The 24,861-nt window shown below is 35.9% G+C and overlaps 1 protein-coding gene across 1 annotated transcript; it reads left to right on the top strand.

The window, feature by feature from the left end:
- The first annotated feature begins 1,114 nt into the window (after positions 1-1,114).
- Karl (lipocalin/cytosolic fatty acid-binding protein Karl) lies at positions 1,115-24,650 on the top strand. The gene is made up of 3 exons (XM_069812945.1): positions 1,115-1,355; positions 7,224-7,452; positions 15,880-24,650. The coding sequence occupies exons 1-3, from the start codon at positions 1,221-1,223 to the stop codon at positions 16,203-16,205; spliced, it is 690 nt and encodes a 229-aa protein (XP_069669046.1). The 5' UTR covers positions 1,115-1,220; the 3' UTR covers positions 16,206-24,650.
- Positions 24,651-24,861: the final 211 nt, after the last annotated feature.

The raw sequence follows: 24,861 nt of genomic DNA, 5'->3' as shown, positions 1-24,861 counted from the left end.
AGTACTTGTACTTCTGAACCTGGTAGCGAGTCTAGTTTAATTTCCACGGCACGCACCTCCCTGTTTCAAAGAACAGGTTTTTGGATATTTCGAGTTTTTTTATGGTGTCACAGAAAAAGCTCAAATTTGCTAATAGGAAAGCCAAATCGTTTTTTTAATAACCATCTTTCAGTATATCTTGAAGGATATCGATTGACAAAGTCCGATAACAGGGAATCACAACAAGATATATTGCCTTACTTGATAGATATGAGCGAGAGGCGAGAGATTTGTTTAAATTAAATAATGTTCATACCCAGCTCTTATCGGCGGCCGAGAAGCTCAGTTGGTAGAGCAGATGGCTACGGACTGGAAGGTCCGGGGTTCGATCCCAGGTGGTGACAGGATTTTTTCCTCGTTGCCAAACTTAAGATCTCTCCTCCTTGTCCATGTTAATTTATTCTCTAATAATAACATTGATATGCTGCCTAGTAGTTTTCAGAACTTGAGGCGATACTATTACGAAAATGGATCACGGATACACCACACAGCGCTTAGAAACACGAAGCAACCAAGAATTCTTAAAAAAGATAACGTACTTCTGAGTGATATAATTGATTTAGTTTTAAAATATTTAAAAGTTCTAGTAAAAAATTATTTAAGTAAGAAACTCCAAGATTTATGTGTTTATAATAGATTTCCTGAAAGTATGTATTTACAAAATTTTTTTTTGTGAAAATATGTGTTTTTACGTGAAATAAAATTCGGGTTTTAAACTTGAAACTTCATGTTCGGAATTTTTAACTTTGTTAATTGTGTTTTATCACACTCAAAAATAATATTTAATTACATAGGAATCCGCTCCTTATTCATGATGGGAGTAATAGAAGAGGAAGAAACGGGAGAGGTCAACAGATAACGAAATGAGACTTAAGAATTCTCATAATTAGAGTAATGATAAAGAATAGTTTCCAATTTGTTCTTCCAGGATTTAAACTCAGACTTGGAAACCGATGCTACATTCATTATGTTCCGAATCTTTCTCTGTGTATTCCGCATCTAGTCTACATTATCGGGATGTGGGCAGAACTTCACAATTATCAATGTGAATACGGAGAGACTCCGCCCACTCAGAAATCTCAGCGGAGGCACTGCGTCTCCCAGCAGTCTATCGAACACGATCACAGGCAACGAAAGTCAAGACAAGAAGCTCTGCAAGTCCTACCGAGGACTCCCCAAGGATGTCGCCGCGGCTTCTTTCGGTCATCCTCGCAACGGCGCTCATTTTCGCATCCTTGTCCATAGCTGCCAAGCGAAGAGAAGACAAAACCAAGTGTCCACATGTGAAGGCCATAAGAAACTTCGATCTTCATGAGGTAATTCCGATAGTCGTGAGATATTGAATAAATAAACTGTGTTGTCTAATCGTGAATTCCTTCTCACACACAGTATGGTGTAGCCTATATTTTACACAGTGAATACTCTTGGCTCCACAAGTAAAGAACCCTGGCCTCACACCACTCCTGCACAGATGACAGTGATTGACAGGCCAGTTAGGGGAAGCTGTTGCCACGTTTGCTCTTGGCTGGACTCTTTAAATGTATTTTCTTTTGCAACTGGTTGGATTCTTTCAAAAATGGAAAATTCACAACACAGCATTCTCGGCGGTCTCCTGGCGGTATCTTTGTTCACAGTTTCACTAATTGGGGGAGCGTGTCAGTCAGATTTATGGCTTCCTGAACCCAACCCTGCAACGAAGGTTCTTTACTTGTGAAACCAAGAGTACTAAGCAGTTCCTTATAAATTCTAGGATGTTGATAATAATAACAATGATGATATTTACTGTTATTATTATTATTATCATTATTATTATTATTATTATTATTATTATTATTACTATTACTATTATTATTATTATTATTATTATTATTATTATTATTATTATTATTAGTATTATTATTATTATTATTATTACTATTGAATTTGGTATTCCCAAGAAACTAGTTCGATTAATTAAACTGTGTCTCAGTGAAACGTACAGCAGAGTCCATATAGGTCAATATCTGTCAAATGCTTTTCCAATTCACTGTGGGCTAAAGCAAGGAGATGCACTATCACCTTTACTTTTTAACTTTGCTCTAGAATATGCCATTAGGAAAGTTCAGATAACACAGAGGGTTTGGAATTGAACGGGTTACATCAGCCTTTTGTCTATGCGGATGACGTGAATATGTTAGGAGAAAATCCACAAACGATTAGGGAAAACACGGAAATTTTACTTGAAGCAAGTAAAGCGATCGGTTTGGAAGTAAATCCCGAAAAGACAAAGTGTATGATTATGTCTCGTGACCAGAATATTGTACGAAATGGAAATATAAAAATTGGAGATTTATCCTTCGAAGGGGTGGAAAAATTGAAATATCTTGGAGCAACAGTAACAAAATAAATGACACTCGGGAGGAAATTAAACGCAGAATAAATATTGGAAATGCGTGTTATTATTCGGTTGAGAAGCTTTTATCATCTAGTCTGCTGTCAAAAAATCTGAAAGTTAGAATTTATAAAACAGTTATATTACCGGTTGTTCTGTATGGTTGTGAAACTTGGACTCTCACTCTAAGAGAGGAACATAGGTTAAGGGTGTTTGAGAAGAAGGTGCTTGGGAAAATATTTGGGGCTAAGAGGGATGAAGTTACAGGAGAATGGAGAAAGTTACACAACGCAGAACTACACGCATTGTATTCTTCACCTGACATAATTAGGAAAATTAAATCCAGACGTTTGAGATGGGCAGAGCATGTAGCACGTATGGGCGAATCCAGAAATGCATATAGAGTGTTAGTTGGGAGGCCAGAGGATAGAAACTGGATTAATCTTGCTCAGGATAGGGACCAATGGCGGGCTTATATGAGGGCGGGTTCCTTGAAAGCCATTAAGTATTATTATTATTATTATTATTATTATTATTATTATTATTATTATTATTTCCACAAACTTATACTAAAATTTCTTGCTGTACAATTTTCGTGTTCAAGAATATTTACAATATTGTAATACAAGTTAACACCTCATTTCTGAATAGGCCTGTAGTGTAAAATATATGTTAAGGAATTAATTCACTGACGTAGCTCAGGCGGTAACGAGTTGATTTTTGTTCTGGAGTTACGCTTGGGCGTGGGTTCGATTCCCGCTTGGGCTGATTACCTCTTTGAGTTTTTTCTGCGGTTTTCCCCAACTGTATGTCTGGTAATTCATGGCGAGTCCTCGGCTTCATCTCGCCAAATATCATCTCGCTATCATTTAATTCTATCGACGCAAAATAACCTAGTATTTTGTATAGCGTCGTTAACCGTCTAAAAACTAAATAAAGAATTACTGTACAATTCTTAATTATTATCTTATTGTCTCTATCTTCTGTAGTATAAAATGTGCGTTGTACAAAGAAATGATAGTAATAATAATAATAATAATAATAATAATAATAATAATAATAATAATAATAATAATAATAATAGCAATTACTATTTAATCGTCTTTAAATGGACTCTATATTTAGAAAAGAATCGTAATAATGATTTCATATATAGTTATCATCACAATGTATCTGAATACATCATCTCCTCCAAATGGCCTCTTTGGCAATTTTGTCATCAATAGCCTCTTTCCAACATTACTGCTGAGCAAGGTGTCACAGAAGGAATGGTATTTATTCAATAAAAAAGGCGGACTTTCACCATTGTTATGTGAATATTGAACCCCATTGTTTGCCCAACACAATCGTATTTTTCACTACCGGTACCTCAAATATTATAATACCTATAACGCTTTTAATTTTGAAGCTACTTTTGAATGATCTTATACAGAGTGATTCACGAAGCTTTACCGTCACTTAGGGAGGACCTTTCTGAGGTAAAATTGGAGTAAAAATGTAAATAAAAAATAGTGTCCAACTAATAATTAAGTCCATACAAGTTACTGAAAATTTGAAATTAGAGGCAAAATTTAATATCACTACAGAAAACACAAAAAAATGGATACAGTTCCCACTCTTGTAACTGCTTACTTGTTGTAAACTTCATTATGCTCATCATCTCTTAGTATTACAAGAGGTTTTCAAACTGTCATCTTGTACCTCAGCATTTGGTCACACGCTTATGAATCGCGCGTCGCATTCCTTAACTTATCAGGGCTGTTCCTGATGATTGCTGCGGTGTCGATAATGTGCACAATTAATTCTTCACGTGTGTTTACGTTAATCTGGTACACAAGATTCTTCATCCACCCACGTCAGCAATAATCAAGGGGTGTCAAATCTGGGGACCTGGCTGGCTAGGGATGAGGAACTCCGCGACCAATCCAACGGTGTGAGAAATACTGATTTAGACTATCCATCACGGCGAGAGTCAAATAAGCAAGCGCCCCATGTAGTTGGAAGTGCATACGAAGTCTCAATGCAAGAGGAATATAGTCTAGTAATTGTGACAATTCATTTTGTAGAAATTGTATGTACGTGTCACCATTTAAGTTTCCGGGTAAAATGAATGGTCCTATCAGCTGATCATACAGAATATCACACCATACATTTACACTAAAACTATCTTGAAAATTGGTTTTCTCCGTGGCTTTAGGGTTAATATCTGCCATTCATGTAAATTATTAATGCCATCCCATGTGAACTGTGACTCATCAGTGAACATAATCTAGTGATAAAACTCTCTACCATTTCCGTTTAATCAGGTGCAGAACTCGACACGATAAGCATGATCTTGTGGCTATATATATTGCACTTCTTGCACATGATACGGATACAGTTCATTTACATAGACGCAGCCGTGGCGAAAATGTAATCGTGCGCCGAGCCACTGAGTAACCTGCAACGTGCATAGCACCTATGGAGGGAGGCGGACACCCGAAGGGGAAATGAAGCAACTGTCTGACTTATTAACGGATTTTCATTTTACTTACGTCAAGCACTTAAATATAATTTTATGCAGTACAAAGTAACAAACTAATATTTAGTACGTGTAACGAAGAAAGAAATGAACAATAAATGAACAATATCACAACCTAAAATTAACTGTCTTCAGAATGTCTCTGCGACAAAGTTTCAAAATCAGGAATTATGTCACTGCCAGCCGTAGTTGATCACGAAGGTATTTGTCTGTCAGTCGTGATCTAAATTTGGTTTTTACTATTTTAATTGTTGAAAATAATTTTTCACAAACGTAAGTTGTAGCGAACATGGCTTCAAAAGAGCAGGCGAAAGATCGAAGCTTCGGATATTTATTTTTTGGCAAAGATTTGGAAGTTCAACATTTGCCAAATCCTTGCATCTAGCTTTCATTTAACATCACATTGTAAATCAGTGAGTTCAAATTGAAGAGTTAACCGCATTATTCGTACACCTGCTGAAAAAAGGTCCACGTACAGAGATGATGCTGATAATAATAATAATAATAATAATAATAATAATAATAATAATAATAATAATAACACAAACTTTTAATGTTTCATGAGTAGCATGTAGTATAATGCCGTTTTATGTTATACAACCGTTTTCCTCGTAATACTCGGTGAACAAATCACACATTTAATATTCTCATCATATTGGCAGCAAAAAAATGCGTCCTCCCATCCCACTTGAAACTTTCGTTTTTGTAGAGGTCCATGGTTTCGAGAGAGACATATGCCACTCGCAGGTCAGAGACAAATACAAATGGAACGGAGTTTGACTCCAGTGAGTGAGAGGGTGGGGGTTGGCGGAGGTTAGAAGCAAGAGAAATGCAGAGCTATCATTGCAAGCCACAATGTCTCGCGAGTCACATTCTCGCCACGGGTGACATAGAGTATCCTCCACATCTTTGACTCAGTAGTACCGAGTTGCCGTATTACACGTCTTGTTGGAGTTCGAGGACTGTGTTGCACAGCGTTGAGAATGTTTTCTTCTTCTGCTACATCACGTTGTTGACGTCTTTCATGCTGGATACGAATACTGCGGAGTGAACCAATTTGCCATAGTGTGTTAAATGATCCACTAATGGTTTTAGGATTCTGAATCCTATGATTAGAATATCGGCGGTGAAATGCAACAGCTGATGCATTTCCCTCATACACACCATAAATAAATACCACTCGGCATATTCCTCAGTTGTAAATTTATAGAGCATCTTGAGGCAACTAGAGTCGACGGCAATTCGGAAGGCGGTAGTCTGCTAGCGTTTGCGTCGAGAGAGACAGATAGAGAGGGCAAGGCAGCGTACAACATTGCCACATCGTACTTCACGCGCACTTGCGGTGCAAATAGCGCAGGCGAGAATTGAAATTATCAAAAGACAATAATGAACTTAGCTGCTGATTACTGTAAGCATGACACCAAACAAACCCTGTTTCCTTGACTAACAATATTCTTTGCAAGGTTCTCAATCCCACACCACATGCTTCTACAGTCGTTCCTTGCGCGTGTTGGCTACGTTGCAGCCAGCATCAAGATAGCCGGCAGCGTTGTGCTCGTCAACGTTTTTAAAAATAATTATACACCTCAAACAATATTTTCCGCACCTGCCTGTGCAATACTTGTTTTCTTACAGTTTCTTCTTCCATTTATTTATCTTACACACACACACACACACACACACACACACACACACACACACACACACACACACACACACACACACACACACACACACACACGCACGCACGCACGCGAACGCACGCACGCACGCACATACACAGTAAATGTTAGTTTTACTTATTCAATGTATTGAAACACTCACACGTGAACAAACGAACTTGGGAAGTACTTGTTATAGACTGATTCCGATTGGTTCTGCTGTACAAGTTTGTGACGTCACATGCCAGAAATGCATATAGCAGCCGACCGCCTTCCGAACTGCCATCTAGTCTAAAAGCTGCAAAGTAAGCGCATGCACTAACATTTGAGAGCTCTATTCACACCAACACGTTTAGAAAATCAATGATTATTTCTGTATTTTGTGAGACAGGAAAAAACTTATTAGAAAAATGTGTTCCAAACCACTTCAGAAAAATGATCCATTAGTGGCGGTAAAACTTCGTGAATCACTCTGTATATCCAGCTATTTTTCATAAAAAAACTCATTTATGCAGTATTTTAATCTTGTTTGCTACCATAGAGAAAAGTCGAAACTGCCGTACTTCAATATGGGCGTTAAATAAATTATATGGTTCCAAAATAAAATTGTGATTGACGCTTCTATGTGTAGTTGCTGGGGTCCTGGTACGTGGTGCAATACTATGCAAGCTCGGAAGAAGCTCTTTCATATGGCTGCATGAGGCCCGTATTCTCCGTGTCCTCGGATCGATTGGAGGTGTCTATGAACTTCACGTACACCTTCACGGACGATCCCACTGCGGAGCTTCTGTATGGCAACATCACCTGGGAGATACCCAATCCTAGCAGACCCTCGCATTGGGTTCATGCAGAAGACATATGTAAGACAATTTCAATGCTTTACCGTCTATATAACAAAAGAACCTAATTGAAGGGCATTAGTGTATGAAAGAGTCATGTTACAAATATTACCATAGACAAATAACACCTTCATCTTAAAAAAAAAAAACTTTCATGTATAACATACGTCCTTCATCTTCTTTGTTTTTCTATATTCTATCGGCCTTACTAATAGATATATACAGATGTTTAACTGTCTTATACTTATACAATGAGTAGCTCGTTTATAAGTCGTGTGTAAATTCCTTACTAATAATCACTACATACGTCGTGTATAACAGTATAACTGTTACACAGCTACGTCATAGTTTCGTCATTACTTCATTACGAAAGGTAATAGAATATCTGAGGTTCTCTATTGCATCCGGTAGAGCTCTCTAGTGTGCCGTGTCAAGTATCGATAGTATAACTGGCTCTGATCGATTACCACGCTATAGCACAGTCTAATACATACAGTCACGAAACTTCAACACTTTTTCTGCCAACATTCGCGACACTAGCGCCCAAGCGGCAGGCAAGGCACTGGTCATAGTCTCGTTCAGCCAGCACGTGCTTTAAAGGGATGAGATATGTTATAATAACGTTTTAATCATGCATCGGAATAAAGGCAATGTGTGCAATGACGAAAATTGCAGTAACAAGTTTAAATCTCCAAATTTGTCGTTCTTCAGATTCCCTAAAGACCAAGAGAAAGTCATAACTCAGTCATAACCAATAATCGACGTTGTAGGTAGCCTACGTATTGTGTTCTATAAAACATTTATTAGTTATCAGTTACCTATTTGTATGTCAGGAAGGAGAGTTTAAGTAAAAACAAAGTAAATACCTGTTACAGTATATTATTTTTTGCAGAAATCATATGTGTAAATGTGTAACCATTCCGATTTTGGATCATGTATCTACAGTTTTTAATGCAAGTAATTCCATAATTTTTGTATTCGTGTTTTTTTCTTTATATTTTTCAAAAGTTGAACATTATATTGCATTCAAGTACGGATCATGGTGTTAATTTTTCAAGAATTCATGGAGTATTGTAATCCTTTTGCAAAATATTCACTTCTTGAATAAATCCAGACTGTGTCTATAAATTTCTGATGTGTTGGTGTAGATTCATGTGGCAGACGTATTAAGTTCTCAAGAGCCTTTTTAAATTTAATATAAAAAGCAATCGTTTCTGTAATAATTTGCATGACTGTTATTGGTGTTGATTTTACTTTCCCAGTGATTATTTGAGCCGTTCAGAGCAGAAGTGGTGTAAGTCAAAATTAGGTAATGAGGTTTAAAGTAAATATTCTGTAACATACAGCGCAAAGTAGCAATTAATATGTCCTTCGAGCTATTCATTGACTACTAATAGCTTAAATAAATTCAATATTAACTGCTACTTTGCGCTGTATTTTAAAGAATGTTTACTTTAACCCTCATTACCCATTTTTACTTACACCACTTCTGCTCTGAAAATAAAATTAGGCCTACATTTTCAGAGTTAATTGAAGTCACAATTTTTTCAACAAAATTGTGTGTTCATTTATTTGTTCTCACCTACGTCATATTAACAGTAAGGGCATGTAAATTACGTATTATGTAGGTAGGATAAGTTAAAATTAAGCTTATGTGTGAAAACTGGAAATGTAATGTAAAATGCGGTAAACTTGCCATAAACATTTAAACCATAATATCAGCACTATTTGTCACTCAAAATAATAAAGGAAATACCGGTTCTTAAGAAATGAAAAATAATGAACTTCATAAATCAATGTCATATTAAGGTTTAAATCTTCCCCTTTTTATTTTCAAGTTTACCTCAGCGGCCGAGTTTACCCCAATTTGCTGTATGGAAAATAGTTAATTTCTCAGGAAATAGGGAGAGGAGTTTACCACGCAATGTACCCTACGAGATATGCCCTACAATTTTGAAGCTACTAATTTTGACTCTTCTCACAGAAAATATAGAGTTCTAATGATTCATAAATAATTTAGGAATGAATTTAATTAACCATTCACGTACGAACAATTATATTATTTCAAACCATGATTCAGTTGTAAGGAGCAGAAAGAATTACGTTTATTCCCAGCTTCTGAAACTTGTAGATTAACTGCGTGTGAAATTCTTCTAGGATTCTAAAGCAAAATTAATAAGAATCATATACACTTACTGTATAGCATAAAAATATAAAACAAATTACGCAAAACCCGTTTTCTGATGTGTTACCATTATGTTGTGTGCACACTTTTAACTTGCCTGCCGCTAGAGGGCTACTGTCGCGCCAGCTGTCAAATGTTGGCATATTTTATACGTATGAGTTGCGTGAGTATTAGACTGTGGCTATAGTTTGGTCAAAGAGTACAAGATACAGCACAAACGCTACTTAGGTGTAAATTTTTTGACATTTTGTATATTCGATTCCCTAACCGTTTCAAATGTATAGCCTATCATTTTACCTTTTAGGTGTGTTTCCAAATTATATGTAATACGCTTTGTCAAATCTGGCAACCTTTTCATAAGGGAAGCTAAATTTATTTATTTATATTATATGCTCTTTGGTTTGTTCTGTTGTTACAAGGCAACGAGCCCCTACAGCCGAGGCTGCGCAGAAGTTTAGAGTAGGGACAAATTGAAGCTTGCGTCCGCCGCCATGCTTTGGGAGAAGCACCGGCTAGCAGACGGCTGTACTATACAATGCTGAATGTTTAATTGTATGTTTGATATCTCTTATAAATCAATCTGAATGGATAAATGAAAAAAAATCTTGTTAACATTTAAAGCGACTACGTTAAAGAATAATCAAGCTTTGTTACTGTTAGTTTGATATGAAACGAAAGAAAGCTGTAACAATTTGATACCGTAATTTGTATAGTTATTTGACAACATATAGAGCGAACAGAAATACAAATGCATATTGTAGTAATAGTTCAGATGAAAAGAAAATTATTAGTATTAACTATTATTAACAAAACACTGCCTGTATAAGACGTTACATTAAGCCCACATTGTAAACACGTTTGCTTTGATGTGGACGAGAAATGAACAATTATTATTTATTCGCTTTCATATCACATAATATAGGCCTACACCTGTAAAATAGAAACACGTACCTAATGTTTTAGTTAGAAATAAAATAGGCCTACCGTGCAATAGCTTATTATCACAGCTGTAGTATGAAATAAACGTCACATGCATGAATTAGTCAATTAGTCATATAATAGAACTCAGGCCTAGTGTACAGAACATGTTGCCTATTGATTTATTATTATTATTATTATTATTATTATTATTATTATTATTATTATTGTTGACTCCGTTAAATATTGTCTTACAACATTTTTATGTAAAGTCGTGTTGTACTGGTAACCTTAAGCTGTGTGCTAACATCTGCTCTTTATGTAGTACTTTCTTTTATTTGGTTATTTAATGACGCTGTATCAACTACTAGACTATTTAGCATCGATGGTATTGATGATAGCGAGATGATATTTGGCGAGAAGAGGCCAAGAATCCGCCATAGATTACCTGACATTCACCTTATGGTTAGGGATATAAGAAAAACCCAACCAGGAAATCAGCGGGAATTGAACCCGCGACCGAGCGCGACTCCGGACCGACAGTCCTTTTCAGATACCATGTAGTATATCTGGCTGTTCTGGACATGAATTATATTTCACAAGCTTTTATTCTGTTCTCATGAGATTTCTAAAATGTCCATGCCTTCGCTGCTATAGCTTAATGTAGATCGTGCTAAGATACTATGCAACTGTATTCTGGTATGTTTTTGTAAGGGGAATGGCTCCATTGCATTGTATTGTATTTATTTACATTCCATGGCATTAATACATCGCTTCACAGCTACAATATGGAACATGTCAGAAAATCTTAATAGTACTACAAAGTCTTAATTATAGTCACAGTCTATTTAAAATATATACACAAGAGTTTTACAATATACTAGTACAACACAAGGGGTTAGTATCGATACTTAATACAAAACAGAAACATTCAAGCAGCATTGTTGAATGTCATAAATTCACCTACAGAATAGAAGACGTGAGAAATTAGGTACTTCTTTAATTTGGCCCTAAATAATCTTATGTTTTGAGTTTCATTTTTATATCCAGAGAGAGGCTATTAAAAATTTTTACTGCCATAAAACACACTTCTTTTTTTAGTTCGATAGACTTTCCGATGGAGTATGGAAGTAATTTTTTTGACGAGTATTTATGCTATGAATTGTTGCATTAGTTGCAACGTTTTCACGATTACGAGGAAGATTATTAATGAAAATATATACTGACAAGCCATGGGCATTATTTATAGCTTTCTTGAAAATGGTCCTACACGATTCCCTAGATTGGCACCTCTACTATTATTCTCATTACTCTTTTTTGTAGTAGGAATATACTGTTACTATCTGTAGAATTTCCCCAAAACTCATTACCGAGTGGAAGTATACAAAATGTATTGTGTTTAACGTATTGATATTTACTTTCTCTTAGGAAAACCTGCTGAATTTAGTTTAGAAGTAATTTCTTTAACATGACTTTTCCAATTTAACACATCGATTTGTAAGCCAAGAAATTTAGTTGTTGTCCAAGAAATTTGGTTGTTGTTCATAATCCTCTTAATAATTTCTGTAGTTCTGGTGCATCTGTTAATTTTCTCTGCCATATCTATTTCTTCAAGAATAGACAGGTAACAAAAATGGTTTCTTACCTCGAGCATCTTATTAGTGGGGTAAATTTTACGTACATTGTGATATTTTCCACAAAAATAACATAAATTTTGTCTTATCTGTTGGTAAACAAGTAAGTAGAGAAACGAATAAATAATTTAGATGTGCTTCTCATGAGTAAAATTCTCCAATACGCCAATCTAACAGAAGTGAAAGTTTCGCTTACTATTTTCAAAGACTTTGTGAGACAACCAGAATTTATTGGATTGTGGGTTATCAAAAGTACAAACCCGTCAGAAGTCTAAAATAGACCTCAGTTTATCTTCTCGTTGCTGATTTGCACCACAATACTAATTATGTTCATCCGGCTTGCAGCAATCTGCCTTTTCTTAAACCGTAAATATTTACAGCTGTGTTGTGTGAATCACATCTTGACCTTTTCACTTGGTTCTTACATCCGTAGGTCTATCGCGCTTGATAACAAATGTAATATTTGTATGGCAATCTAGCAACACTTACTTTGACCTTCAACGCGTATTGTTAATATAAATCATGTCCATAGTCCAGCTCTTTAAGTTCGTACACACTAATAAATAATAATTTCTCGTCTTATTTATGGGTGAAGGTTATTCTCTGAGTGTTCAGTGTCCATTACTATAACATGGACTTATATAGCAAAATATTGTTCTTAGTATTCTTTTTTATTTACAGTTCGTTCTTATTTACTCTATATTTATCATAGGCCTACGTAAACAATTCATAGATGACCAAGTGATAATAATTGTGATTGTAACTCTCTATTTGACGCCAATTTTAAACTACAGACATTGTTCAGAATGGAATAAATGATATTGTAATTGAATTATTCATCTATCACTTCTAACTTATTACTATGATGTACCAAAGTAAATATGATATTTCCGTGCAGGAATTCTGCTTTACCATATGGTGAAGAATGAGTAGAACAGATAGAGGAAGACCTGTACTTAGATCACCGGATTCAAATCCTTTGGATTTTTGTGTATGGGGTTATATAAAAAGTATAGTTTACATAACAAGTCTCACCACACCTGAAGATTTGCATCAAAGGATTGTAGATGTCTTCCAGAAAGTGCAAAATGACCCAGGATTGCTCGAGCGCATTCTTGGGTCTTTGCGAAGAAGACTAGATACATGCATTCAAGGGCATGATCAACATTTTGAACAGTCAATAAAATTCTTCAGTTAACATATTCATACTGTATTGTACCTTTTTATCCACAAATTTCACTGTTGTTCAAACAAAAAGAAATTCCTTTTGTGTAGTCTACGTTGAATCACATTTATGTGGTGTTCAAGTCAAAATTGTGTATTTTATTGTCTCATGATTTATAAATTAATAATATTGTCAATGCTTTTGTTGGAGTTAGCACAAAATGACATTGTTTCGTAAACAGTTAATTTGCGGACTCATGCTTAGTGAAACGTTTTTGCTTTTTATCGTTTTTACTTTCCTCCCTAATTTTTTTACCATCAGTTTTGTGTTTTACTGTCTCATGATTTATAAATGAATAATATTGTCACTGCTTTTGTTGGAGTTAGCACAAAATGACATTGTTTCGTAAACAGTTAATTTGCGGACTCATGCTTAGTGAAACGTTATTGCTTTTTGTCGTTTTTACTTTCCTCCCTAATTTTTTTACCATCAGTTTTGTGTTTTACTGTCTCATGATTTATAAATGAATAATATTGTCACTGCTTTTGTTGGAGTTAGCACAAAATGACATTGTTTCGTAAACAGTTAATTTGCGGACTCATGCTTAGTGAAACGTTTTTGCTTTTTGTCGTTTTTACTTTCCTCCCTAATTTTTTTACCATCAGTTTTGTGTTTTACTGTCTCATGATTTATAAATTAATAATATTGTCAATGCTTTTGTTGGAGTTAGCACAAAATGACATTGTTTCGTAAACAGTTAATTTGCGGACTCATGCTTAGTGAAACGTTTTTGCTTTTTGTCGTTTTTACTTTCCTCCCTAATTTTTTTACCATCAGTTTTGTGTTTTACTGTCTCATGATTTATAAATTAATAATATTGTCAATGCTTTTGTTGGAGTTAGCACAAAATGACATTGTTTCGTAAACAGTTAATTTGCGGACTCATGCTTAGTGAAACGTTTTTGCTTTTTGTCGTTTTTACTTTCCTCCCTAATTTTTTTACCATCAGTTTTGTGTTTTACTGTCTCATGATTTATAAATTAATAATATTGTCAATGCTTTTGTTGGAGTTAGCACAAAATGACATTGTTTCGTAAACAGTTAATTTGCGGACTCATGCTTAGTGAAACGTTTTTGCTTTTTGTCGTTTTTACTTTCCTCCCTAATTTTTTTACCATCAGTTTTGTGTTTTACTGTCTCATGATTTATAAATGAATAATATTGTCACTGCTTTTGTTGGAGTTAGCACAAAATGCCATTATCTTCGTAAACAGTTAATTTGCGGACCCATGCTTAGTGAAAGGTTTTTGCTTTTTGTCGTTTTTACTTTCCTCCCTAAATTTTTTTACCATCCGTTTTGTGTATCTTACTGTCTCATGATTTATAAATTAATAATATTGTCACTGCTTTCGTTGGAGTTAGCACAGAATGCCATTATTTCGTAAACAGTTAATTTGTGGACCCATGCTTAGTGAAACGTTTTTGCTTTTTGTCGTTTTTACTTTCCTCCCTATTTTTTTTTACCATCAGTTTTGCGTATTTTACTGTCTCATGATTTATAAATTAATAATATTGTCACTGCTTTCGTTGGAGTTAGCATAAAATGGCATTATTTCGTAAACAGTTAATTTGTGGACCCATGCTTAGCGAAACGTTTTTGCTTTTCGTCGTTTTTACTTTCCTCCCTAAATTTTTTTACCATCGGTTTTGTGTATTTTATTATCTCATGATTTATAAATTAATAATATTGCCACTGCTTTTGTTGGAGTTAGCACAAAATGACAGTATTTCGTGAACAGTTAATTTGCGGACCCATGCTTAGTGAAACGTTTTTGCTTTTTGTCGTTTTTGCTTTCCTCCCTAATTTTTTTTACCATCACTTTTGTGTTTTACTGTCTCATGATTTATAAATGAATAATATTGCCACTGCTTTTGTTGGAGTTAGCACAAAATGCCATTATCTTCGTAAACAGTTAATTTGCGGACCCATGCTTAGTGAAACGTTTTTGCTTTTTGTCGTTTTGACTTTCCTCCCTAATTTTTTTACCATCAGTTTTGTGTATTTTACTGCCTCATGATTTATAAATTAGTAATATTGTCAATGCTTTTGTTGGAGTTAGCACAAAATGACATTATTTCGTGAACAGTTAATTTGCGGACCCATGCTTAGTGAAACGTTTTGATTTTTGTCGGTTTTACTTCCCTCCCTAAATTTTTTACCATCAGTTTTGTGTATTTTACTGTCTCATGATTTATAAATTAATAATATTGTCACTGCTTTTTTGGAGTTAGCACAAAATGACATTATTTCGTAAACAGTTAATTTGCGGACCCATCCTTAGTGAAACGTTTTTGCTTTTTGTCGTTTTCACTTCCCTCCCTAAATTTTTACCATCAGTTTTGAAACACTGTGTATAATTAAAATGTAATGATCATGACTGTATTCGTCTCTGAAAGCTTATCTAGTTTAAAATTGAATTTAAATAGAGAATCACACTTTGATACTTCAATTTGTTGTCATTGCAATGGCTTATCCGTGATTGCAGATGAAGGCGTGTACAACACCTACGTCTTGGACTCGGACTACAAGTCCTGGGCTCTACTCTTGCACTGCGCGGAGAAGTCGAAGAGTCCACGCTACCTTTCCAGCTTCATCATGAGTCGGAAGCCGGCGCTGGCGCCAAACGTCGTGTCATACTTGAGGGAAAAATTGCCCCGCTATGACATAGACCTCGCATACATGTTTCCAATGACTCAGAGCAACTGCTCTGCCAGTAACAAGGAGCAGGGGCTCGATCCAGATACAGTGAGGAACATCATCAAGCAGTCCAGGAGAAGACATCCGATGAAACGAGTGCACCAAACCCAATAATTTCGGAGTCTGTAACAGACATGCAGAACGTGTCGACATGAATGCTATAGTGTTTACTTACTTCGACTCTTAAGGCCCATTCACAATGAAAATTAAACATAACCTTAACATAAACACAGAAGTTTGCTCCCAGGCTACCAAATGGGATCATTCACAATGATTCACATAAGCGTTGACATAAACATTACCGTAAGACGTTAACATGAAAGTTTGCAAACTCCAAACTTTCATGCTTATGCTTACGTGATTTGCAAACAGAAACAATCGTGGAGCGCTGAAGTATGCGACAGAATATGAGGAAATGGCGTGGTTGTTATGTTTCCATGGTTACCAAGTATGTTTGCTGTTATGTTTATGTCAAATACCTTACTATAATCACGGCCGACTTGATGTTCCCTTCGCTTTTTTGTGTACGGCCTTGACAATAGTAATATTTTCTTGAAATTTGATAATTTCTCAATTCCACCACGAGGCGCTGTCTGCCAAGCTCTGGTGTCCACAGAAGAAATACTCAATATGAATTGAAATAAATGATTAGAGAGTAATAATAACACTTATAAATAACACATAAGAAAATAATAAGTACTATTATGTTTAGTTCTGTTAACTATGGTAAAAGCGTGAGTTTAAAAGCAGGGAAGGTAACAAATAATAATCTGTTCAGTTTAAGTAACATGATGACAGGCGTAATTTTGTAGTTCATTCGCTGAGTAGCACCCCTAGGCTAAACTGCGATGTTTCAAAGTAATCACTTGGGTAATTATTTACCATAACTTGTGCTGAGTTTTATAATTTCACTCACTGCACTGATACATTCCACTTGATATTGCAGATTCAAGAATCATAGTTTAAAGATTTTGCGACTCAGTGGATTATAAGCCGCATTCTCCGAAGGAACAAGCTTTTCAGTTAAAGCTGCTGCAATGTTATCTAGAAGCGGCCTAACAAATTTCACAGTAATGATATTAGCAATTCCGTTTTGGCCGTCTTCATCACAAATTGGCATTGCAAGAGAGGGCATCTACACAGTAACGGCTCAATTTCTGAACACAAATTTTAATGTATTCTTATTTGGTATTCTCTTTCGATGATTAAGCAGCTGATCTAGAATCAATTTTGCATGAATACTGCCTTCATCGGCCTTTTTCCTTACATTTTCTTGTTCTTTATGTGACGGATCTCTTTCAATTAGTTGGAGTTTTTCGGTTGTTTTTGTTATCTCATCTTGCTTCTCTTGTAACACCTGATTAAGTTGTGTAATTTTCACATGCAATCTGTTAATTATTTCTTTTTAGCTCCACAAAGTTGAAAACGTCTGTTTGCGTCGCCTTATGGTCATTTTCAACTGGCAAGAAGGGAATGTCATTAACTGATGCTGAGCCACTCGGAACATCTTGTTCAAATAGTGAAAAACCAATATTACTAAAAGATTTGCGTTTCTTGGGTGGAGGGAGATCAGTTTTAGTAACTGTTCGTCATGGTCTTCTGATATCTGTCACTTATACCTAGGATAATAAGGAAATATTGTTGGGACAGCATTTGGTTTTAATCACGGCCGACTTGATGTCCCTTCGCTTTTTTGTATACGGCCTAGACAATAGTAATGTTTCCTTGAAATTGGATAATTTCTCAATGCCACCACGAGGCTCTGTCTGCCAAGCTCTGGTGTCCACAGAAGAAATACTCAATATGAATTAAAATAAATGATTATAGAGTAATAATAACACTTATAAATAATAAATAAGAAAATAATAAGTGTTATTATGTTTAGTTCTGTTAATTATGGCAAAAGCGTGAGTTTAAAAGCAGGGAAGATAACACATAGTAACCTTTTCAGTTTAAGTAACATGATGACAGAGGTGTAATTTTGTAGTTCATTCGCTGAGTAGCACCCCTAGCCTAAACTGCGATGTTTCTAAATAATCACTTAGGGTAAATATTTACCATAACTTGTACTAAGTTTTATAATTTCACTCACTGCACTGGCACATTCCACTTGATATTGCAGATTCAAGAATCATAGCTTCAAAATTTTGCGACTCAGTGGATTATAAGCCACATTCTTCGAAGGAACAAGTTTTTCAGTTAAAGCTGCTGCAATGTTATCTAAAAGTGGCCTAACAAATTTCACAGTAATGATATTAGCAAGTCGTGTTTGGCCGTCTTTGTCACAAACTGGGCATTGCAAGAGAGGGCGTCTACACAGTAACGGCTCAATTTCCGAACACAAATTTTCTAATATATTCTTGTTTGGTATGAATGGTACTGCCCGTTCAACAAAATGATGAATGACTGATAACACTGAAACAAAGGTAGGTTTCGGATATCGCAGAGCTCCTAAATCTTGGTTTGCAATAAGACTCATCAATGGAGAGCTATTAGTGTTTTCAGCTATACAATCTAAGCACCCTATGCAGGAGACCCTTTATTCCACTATTCGTACTATATAGCCACCAATGTATGTCAAACTTGCTGTTTTCATTGTTGGTAATGGTATGTCTGTAAAAAAATCCATTACTGGTTTACAAAAAATTGCAATAATAAATACTAAAAACCACAGCAAATTTTAATGAAACACTGTAACAGTTACTAGTAAATCAAATGACTAATTGTCATTGAATATGCCTATAGCTTACCTGATTGGTTTAGTAGCTGTTGCAGGATGTTTAAAACTGACTCAGGAATACTATATGGTGCAGCAGCGGTATCTGGCATATCTACTTCTTGAATAGGTCGTCCATCTGTCATGTCAGATGCATGGTTCTCTACACTGCTAAAGTTTGACATGCTCAAAATACCCGTTTTCAATATCTTTTGCAAACTGAAGTTCACTGCCCTTGCATCCAACATGTCATTTGATCCGGACATACGGCGCAATGTACTAAAGATCGACTCAACAGGATTACTTGAAAATGCTCTAGTAAGAACATAATGGTACCCATTTTCTAAAAGATATTTAATGCAGAGAACAGTTGATTTTGTTGTCAACGTGATAGCTTCATATGTCTCGTTAGTTAGGAAATCTTTTTGACGTGTGCTACTTGCACACTTCGTTGTATGGAGATAAGAAAGGAAATAATTTTCTAGCCAATCTAGACGATAATCATCCAAAGAGAAGAACTGTTGCTTATCATGATTTCTACTTTCCACATGATAATGTGTATTGCTAATATCATAAAAGTCAATGTCGCATCAGAATCTTTGAATTTGTGGGCTTCAGGGTGTGAGCTTGCATTTTCTTTCAATGTTCTGATAGCAGCAATTACACATGGAGAAAATATTTCTTTTGCCCTTCGAACGTTCATTTTTTCAAATGCAGTAGGCTCAACGTGTTTTTTCGTGAGATATGTGACAGGTTTCACTGTATCATCTTTTTGGAGTTTGTGTAACAATTTCACATATTTGCCTGAGATTGTTCCAGTACCGTCAGACATTTCACGTTCCAGGAATTGGGTTCTGATGTTTTTCAATATGTGGCACTGGTCAAAACTTAGAAATAACTTTCTGTTTCCGTCACAAGGGTGTGTGGTCACGGGTTGCAATGAACCACCTGAAAGATGCTTCATCATTGTAGTATTGCTTTTATGGTTGTCAGAAACAATTCTAATAACTATAAAACCACATTTCTCGACTTCACTAATCACTTGCAATGTTAGTATATGTAACTCTTGCCCTGATAATTGTTTTGTGAAGAAAAATGCACATGGTATACGGTAGCTGGTTGAGAGCCCCTTAAAACAAAACACAAGACTCGATTAGCCACTACTTCTTTCTTGGGAATATCAAGTATTTCATCCTCATTTCTTTATGTTTCTGTTGTTTCCTTATAGCCAAAAAAAGTATCACGCTTGCTATCGTATATTATCTTGGGGTTGATTGCAACCTCGTCTACAATAAATGATGAAAACCGCTCAATTACAGTGAGATTTTTTGCTTCTAAGACCAACCTTTCTTTAATCAAAGGAGTGACACCAGACGAGCAATCAGTAGGGCCAGAATATCTCGTGAGTGTTCTCTTAGAAGGCAGTTTAAAAAAAAAAAAACCTCTTGATCGTATATGGGAATAACCTTTAGGAGATATGTATTGCAGTATTATGCATTCTCTGATTGTCTCACTATTCCACCTTGGTATTCTCTTTCGATGATTAAGCAGCTGATCTAGGATAAATTTTGCATGAATACTGCCTTCATCTGCCTCTTTCTTTACATTTTCCAGTTCCTTATGTAACGGATCTCTTTCAATTAGTTGGAGTTTTTCGGTTGTTTTCGTTATCTCATCTTGCTTCTCTTGTAACACCCGATGAAGTCGTGTAATTTTCACACGCAATCTGTTAATATTTCTTTTTAGCTCGTCAATGTTGACAGCGTCTGTTTGCGTGGCTTTATGGTCATTTTCAACTGGCAAGAAGGAAATGTCACTAACTGATGTTGAGCCACTCGGGACATCTTGCTCAAATAGTGAAAAACCAATATTACTAAAAGATTTGCGTTTCTTTGGTGGAGGGAGATCAATTTTAATAATCGTTCGTCTTGGTCTTTTGATATTTGTCACTTTATACCTAGGATAATGATGGAATATTGTTGGCATAGCATTTGGTTTTAATCGTCTAAATTTTCCATTATTAGAATAATCTTCCTCCTTGAAATGTAAACACAAACGACTGAAGATGGGGAGTTGCTGTTTGGAACGAAGTCTTGGCGTGAAATGATTTTAAGCCATTTTTCGCATCTTTCCCTATCACTCGGAAATTCGTGGAATGATATTGTTCCTCCACTCTTTTTTCTATTCGAAGTGCACAATGGTACACAAGAATTCGTCATTTTGTATCACATCACAATAAACTCACTTACCAGTAGAAAGAAGCACAATATTTTAGTATAATCGCACAAGAAACCATACACACATTCCTCCGCGAACCTTGGCAACTAATGCCATCTGGCGGAAATTTCACATTTTCTCGATTACAGCTTTAACACAGGGATCAACATGAATTGTCAAGGCCGGTAAGGAAGAAGCAAAGCGAGCATCAAGTCGGCCGTGTTTTAATAGTCTAAATTTCCCATTATTAGAATAATCTTCTTCCCTGAAATGTAAACTACAAACGACTGAAGATGGGGAGTTACTTTAGGAACAAAGTCTCGGCGTGAAATCACTTTAAGCCATTTTCGCATCTTTCCCTTACTTACTTATGCCTTTTAAGGAACACGGAGGTTCATTGCCTCCCTCACATAAGCCCGCCATTGGTCCCTATCCTGTGCAAGATTAATCCAGTCCCTATCCTCATATCCCACCGCCCTCAAATCCATTTTAATCTTATCCTTCCTTCTCCCCAAAGGTCTTATTTCCTCTGGCCTCCCAACTAACACACTATATGCATATCTGAATTCGCCCATACATACTACATACCCTGTCCATCTCAAACGTCTGGATTTAATGTTCCTAATTATGTCAGGTGAAGAATACAATGCGTGCAGTTCTGCATTATGTAACTTCCTCCATTCTCCTCTAATTCCATCGCTCTTAGCCCCAAATATTTTTCTAAGAACCTTATTCTGAAGCACCCTTAATGTCTGTTCCTCTCTCAAAATGAGAGTCCAAGTTTCACAACCATAGAGAACAACCGATAATGTAACTGTTTTTATAGATTCTAACTTTCCGATTGTTTGACAGCAGACTGGATGACAAAAGCTTCTCAACCGAATAATAAGAGGTATTCTCAAATTTATTCTGCCTTTAATTTTCTCCCGAGTGTCATATTTGTCACTGTTGCTCCAAGATATTTGAATTTTTGTCCACACCTGTGGAGTAACGGTTAGCGCGTCTATCCGCGAAACCAGGTGGCCCTGGTTCGATTCCCGGTCGGGGAAAGTTACCTGGTTGAGGTTTTTTCCGGGGTTTTCCCTCAACCCAATATGAGCAAATGCTGGGTAACTTTCGGTGTTGGACCTTGGACTCACTTCACCGGCATTATCACCTTCATCTCATTCAGACGCTAAATAGCCTAAGATGTTGATAAAGCGCCGTAAAATAACCTACTAATATAAAATAAAATATTTGAATTTTTCCACCTCTTCGAAGAATACAACATCAATTTTTATATTTCCATTTCGTACAATATTATGGTCACGAAATATAATCATCTTTCCCTGTCACTCGGAAATTCGTGGAATGATATTGCTCCTTCACACTTTTTTTCTATTCGAAGTACACAATAGTATACAACAATACGTCATTTTGAATCATATCACAATAAACTCACATACCAGTAGAAAGAAGCGCAATATTACTAATTATAATCGTACAAGAAACCATACACACATTCCTCAGTGAACCTTGGGAGTCAGTGCCATCTGGCGGGAATTTCATATTTTCTCGATTACAGCTTTAACACAGGGATCAAAATGAATTGTCAAGGCCGGTAAAGGAGAAGCGAAGCGAGCACATCAAGTCGGCCGTGCTATAACAATACCGGGCAGCTAGCAGTTTTGCGTGCGAACGACGCTGGTGCTGCTACCTACCTGCCGGTGTGGAGATACTCGCGAAACAAGCTGTAATCAACTGCAATGTATATTGTTGCTGGGCTAGTTAATAATTTTATTAATTAGTGCTGTGTTAAAATGTCAGGGTGTATATGTACTGTTTATAATTGTGACAATTGCAGCATTACAAATTGCTCCAAATCGTACTTTCGATTTCCGACAGTTCATAAAACGTGAGTCAACAAAATTCGTTATTAGGCCTAATGCCTCTGTCTATGTGTTGATAGAGCAATAAAAATTAGCTTTTTTTTATTTAGGCCTACTAAATGAATAGAAGTTAAAATATATTGGAAATTTTAAGGTTTCAGCAAATTAAGTTTTATTGTTGTCTACGTGCCTTTACTAATAAAATTAATACAAGCATCAGAATACTACCATTTTTATTTTTGCAGTTGTCAGGAATGGGTATGTAAATTATTATTGTAAATTCATTCCTAATGTCAGAACTGATTTTGTCTCACTAAAGCAAAGAAAAAATATGTAACAATTAATAATTACAGAAAGTAATATGAAGTATGCAATATTCTCATAATATGCAACTCTGATATAAGGTAATAATTTTACATTAAATACTATTCAACATTTCTTAAGTGTTTCATATAGCTATTATTCCACATTAGTAACTCACTTTTTAAACAATAGTCTGAATCCCGCTATGTTAATATTTGTATATGTGGACGTAATTCCATCCCCCTCCGCTAGATGTCAGGTCCGCGATATTTCGCACAGAGCAGTGATTTCGCACTCACGCCAATGCTATTAGTATACAGCTGTCCGGTATTATTATAGTAACGTATTTGTTTATGTTCCCATCGTGAATGATGGTATGACTTCTGATTTTACCGTAACGTTTATATTCTTAAGTTAATGCTTACGTTATGTTTAATTTTCATTGTGAATGAGCCTTTACGTTTGAAATGTTACGTGACTTTCCTTGTTCATAAGTGATGTTCAGAATTTTCTATTTTAAAAATACACCGTGTCCCGCTTAGAGGGATCGAGAAATAAGTGATAATTTAAAGTGGAAATAATGAACATACCTTTCTACATAACTTGACGTAAAAACTCTCCGAGTTTCGGAGAATGCTCAGTGCAACTCGATGTGTTCGCCTTGAGTTGCCCTGCAGACATCTAAACTCTACTCAACCTCCCGCCAAGTGTTGCAGCATTTGTAGAATCACTAGCACAGCTGCATTTGTGATGCGTTGCCTCAGTTCCTCCAAAGTGTTAGCTCTGCCGCTTTGGTACACAATATCCTTCACAAAGCCCCAGAAACAGTCCAAGGGTTCAGATCGAGTAACCTGAATGGTCAGACAAGGGGTTATCATCTTCCGATCCATTTATTGGAAAATTTTTCGTCTAAGAACTCACGCAGCCGTTGATGATAATTGGATAGGGCCCCATTCTGCTGAAAAGCCGATCCTGAGGGAAGGTGGTCAAAAACAAAGTACCGCAACATGTTCAGATACATATTTCCTGAGAATGTAGCTTCTACGAAGAAGAATGGTCCGTTGACTCGCGTAACAGATTTTTTTTGCAAGTCATAGCACGCACTGAACTTTCTGTTGTGGTGTCCACATGGTGTTTACCATAGCGTGTTTTCCTACAAAATGGCGCCAGGCTTGTTTTAGTGCCCTAGCAACAAACAAACACTCGGAAGTTACGCATAAACAAACGAAAATTACGAATGCAGCTCTTCTCAAACTTTGTTGCATAAACTTGGACAGTTTCTCTATCTTGTCAGATGTAAACCACAACGATAACTTTATCTGATTTTAAGTGGCGAGAATTTATTAGTCGATCCTTCTAAGCGGGACATGGTGTAATGTCTTTCTATAATAGTCCCAATTCATATAGGTTATGTGCTACTTTTTAAGTGCAATTATATATATTTTTTTCTATTTTCTTTTTGTTTTCACTGTACCTTCTGCCTTTCATTTTTTTTCTTTTCTTCTTTACTTTTTTCTTTCTTTCCTTCTTTATCCTTTCTTTCTTTCTTTGTTCGTTTCTTTCATTTCTTATATTTCTCTTTTTCATTCTTTCTTATTTCCTTTCTCACTTTTCTATCTTCCTTTCTGAAAGAACTGTAGCCACTTAAAATAATTTCTTTACTATT

Source organism: Periplaneta americana, chromosome 16 (assembly GCF_040183065.1).
Source record: "Periplaneta americana isolate PAMFEO1 chromosome 16, P.americana_PAMFEO1_priV1, whole genome shotgun sequence".
In the NCBI taxonomy this organism is placed as follows: Eukaryota; Metazoa; Arthropoda; class Insecta; order Blattodea; family Blattidae; genus Periplaneta; species Periplaneta americana.
This window is presented reverse-complemented; position numbering and strand designations above follow the sequence as displayed.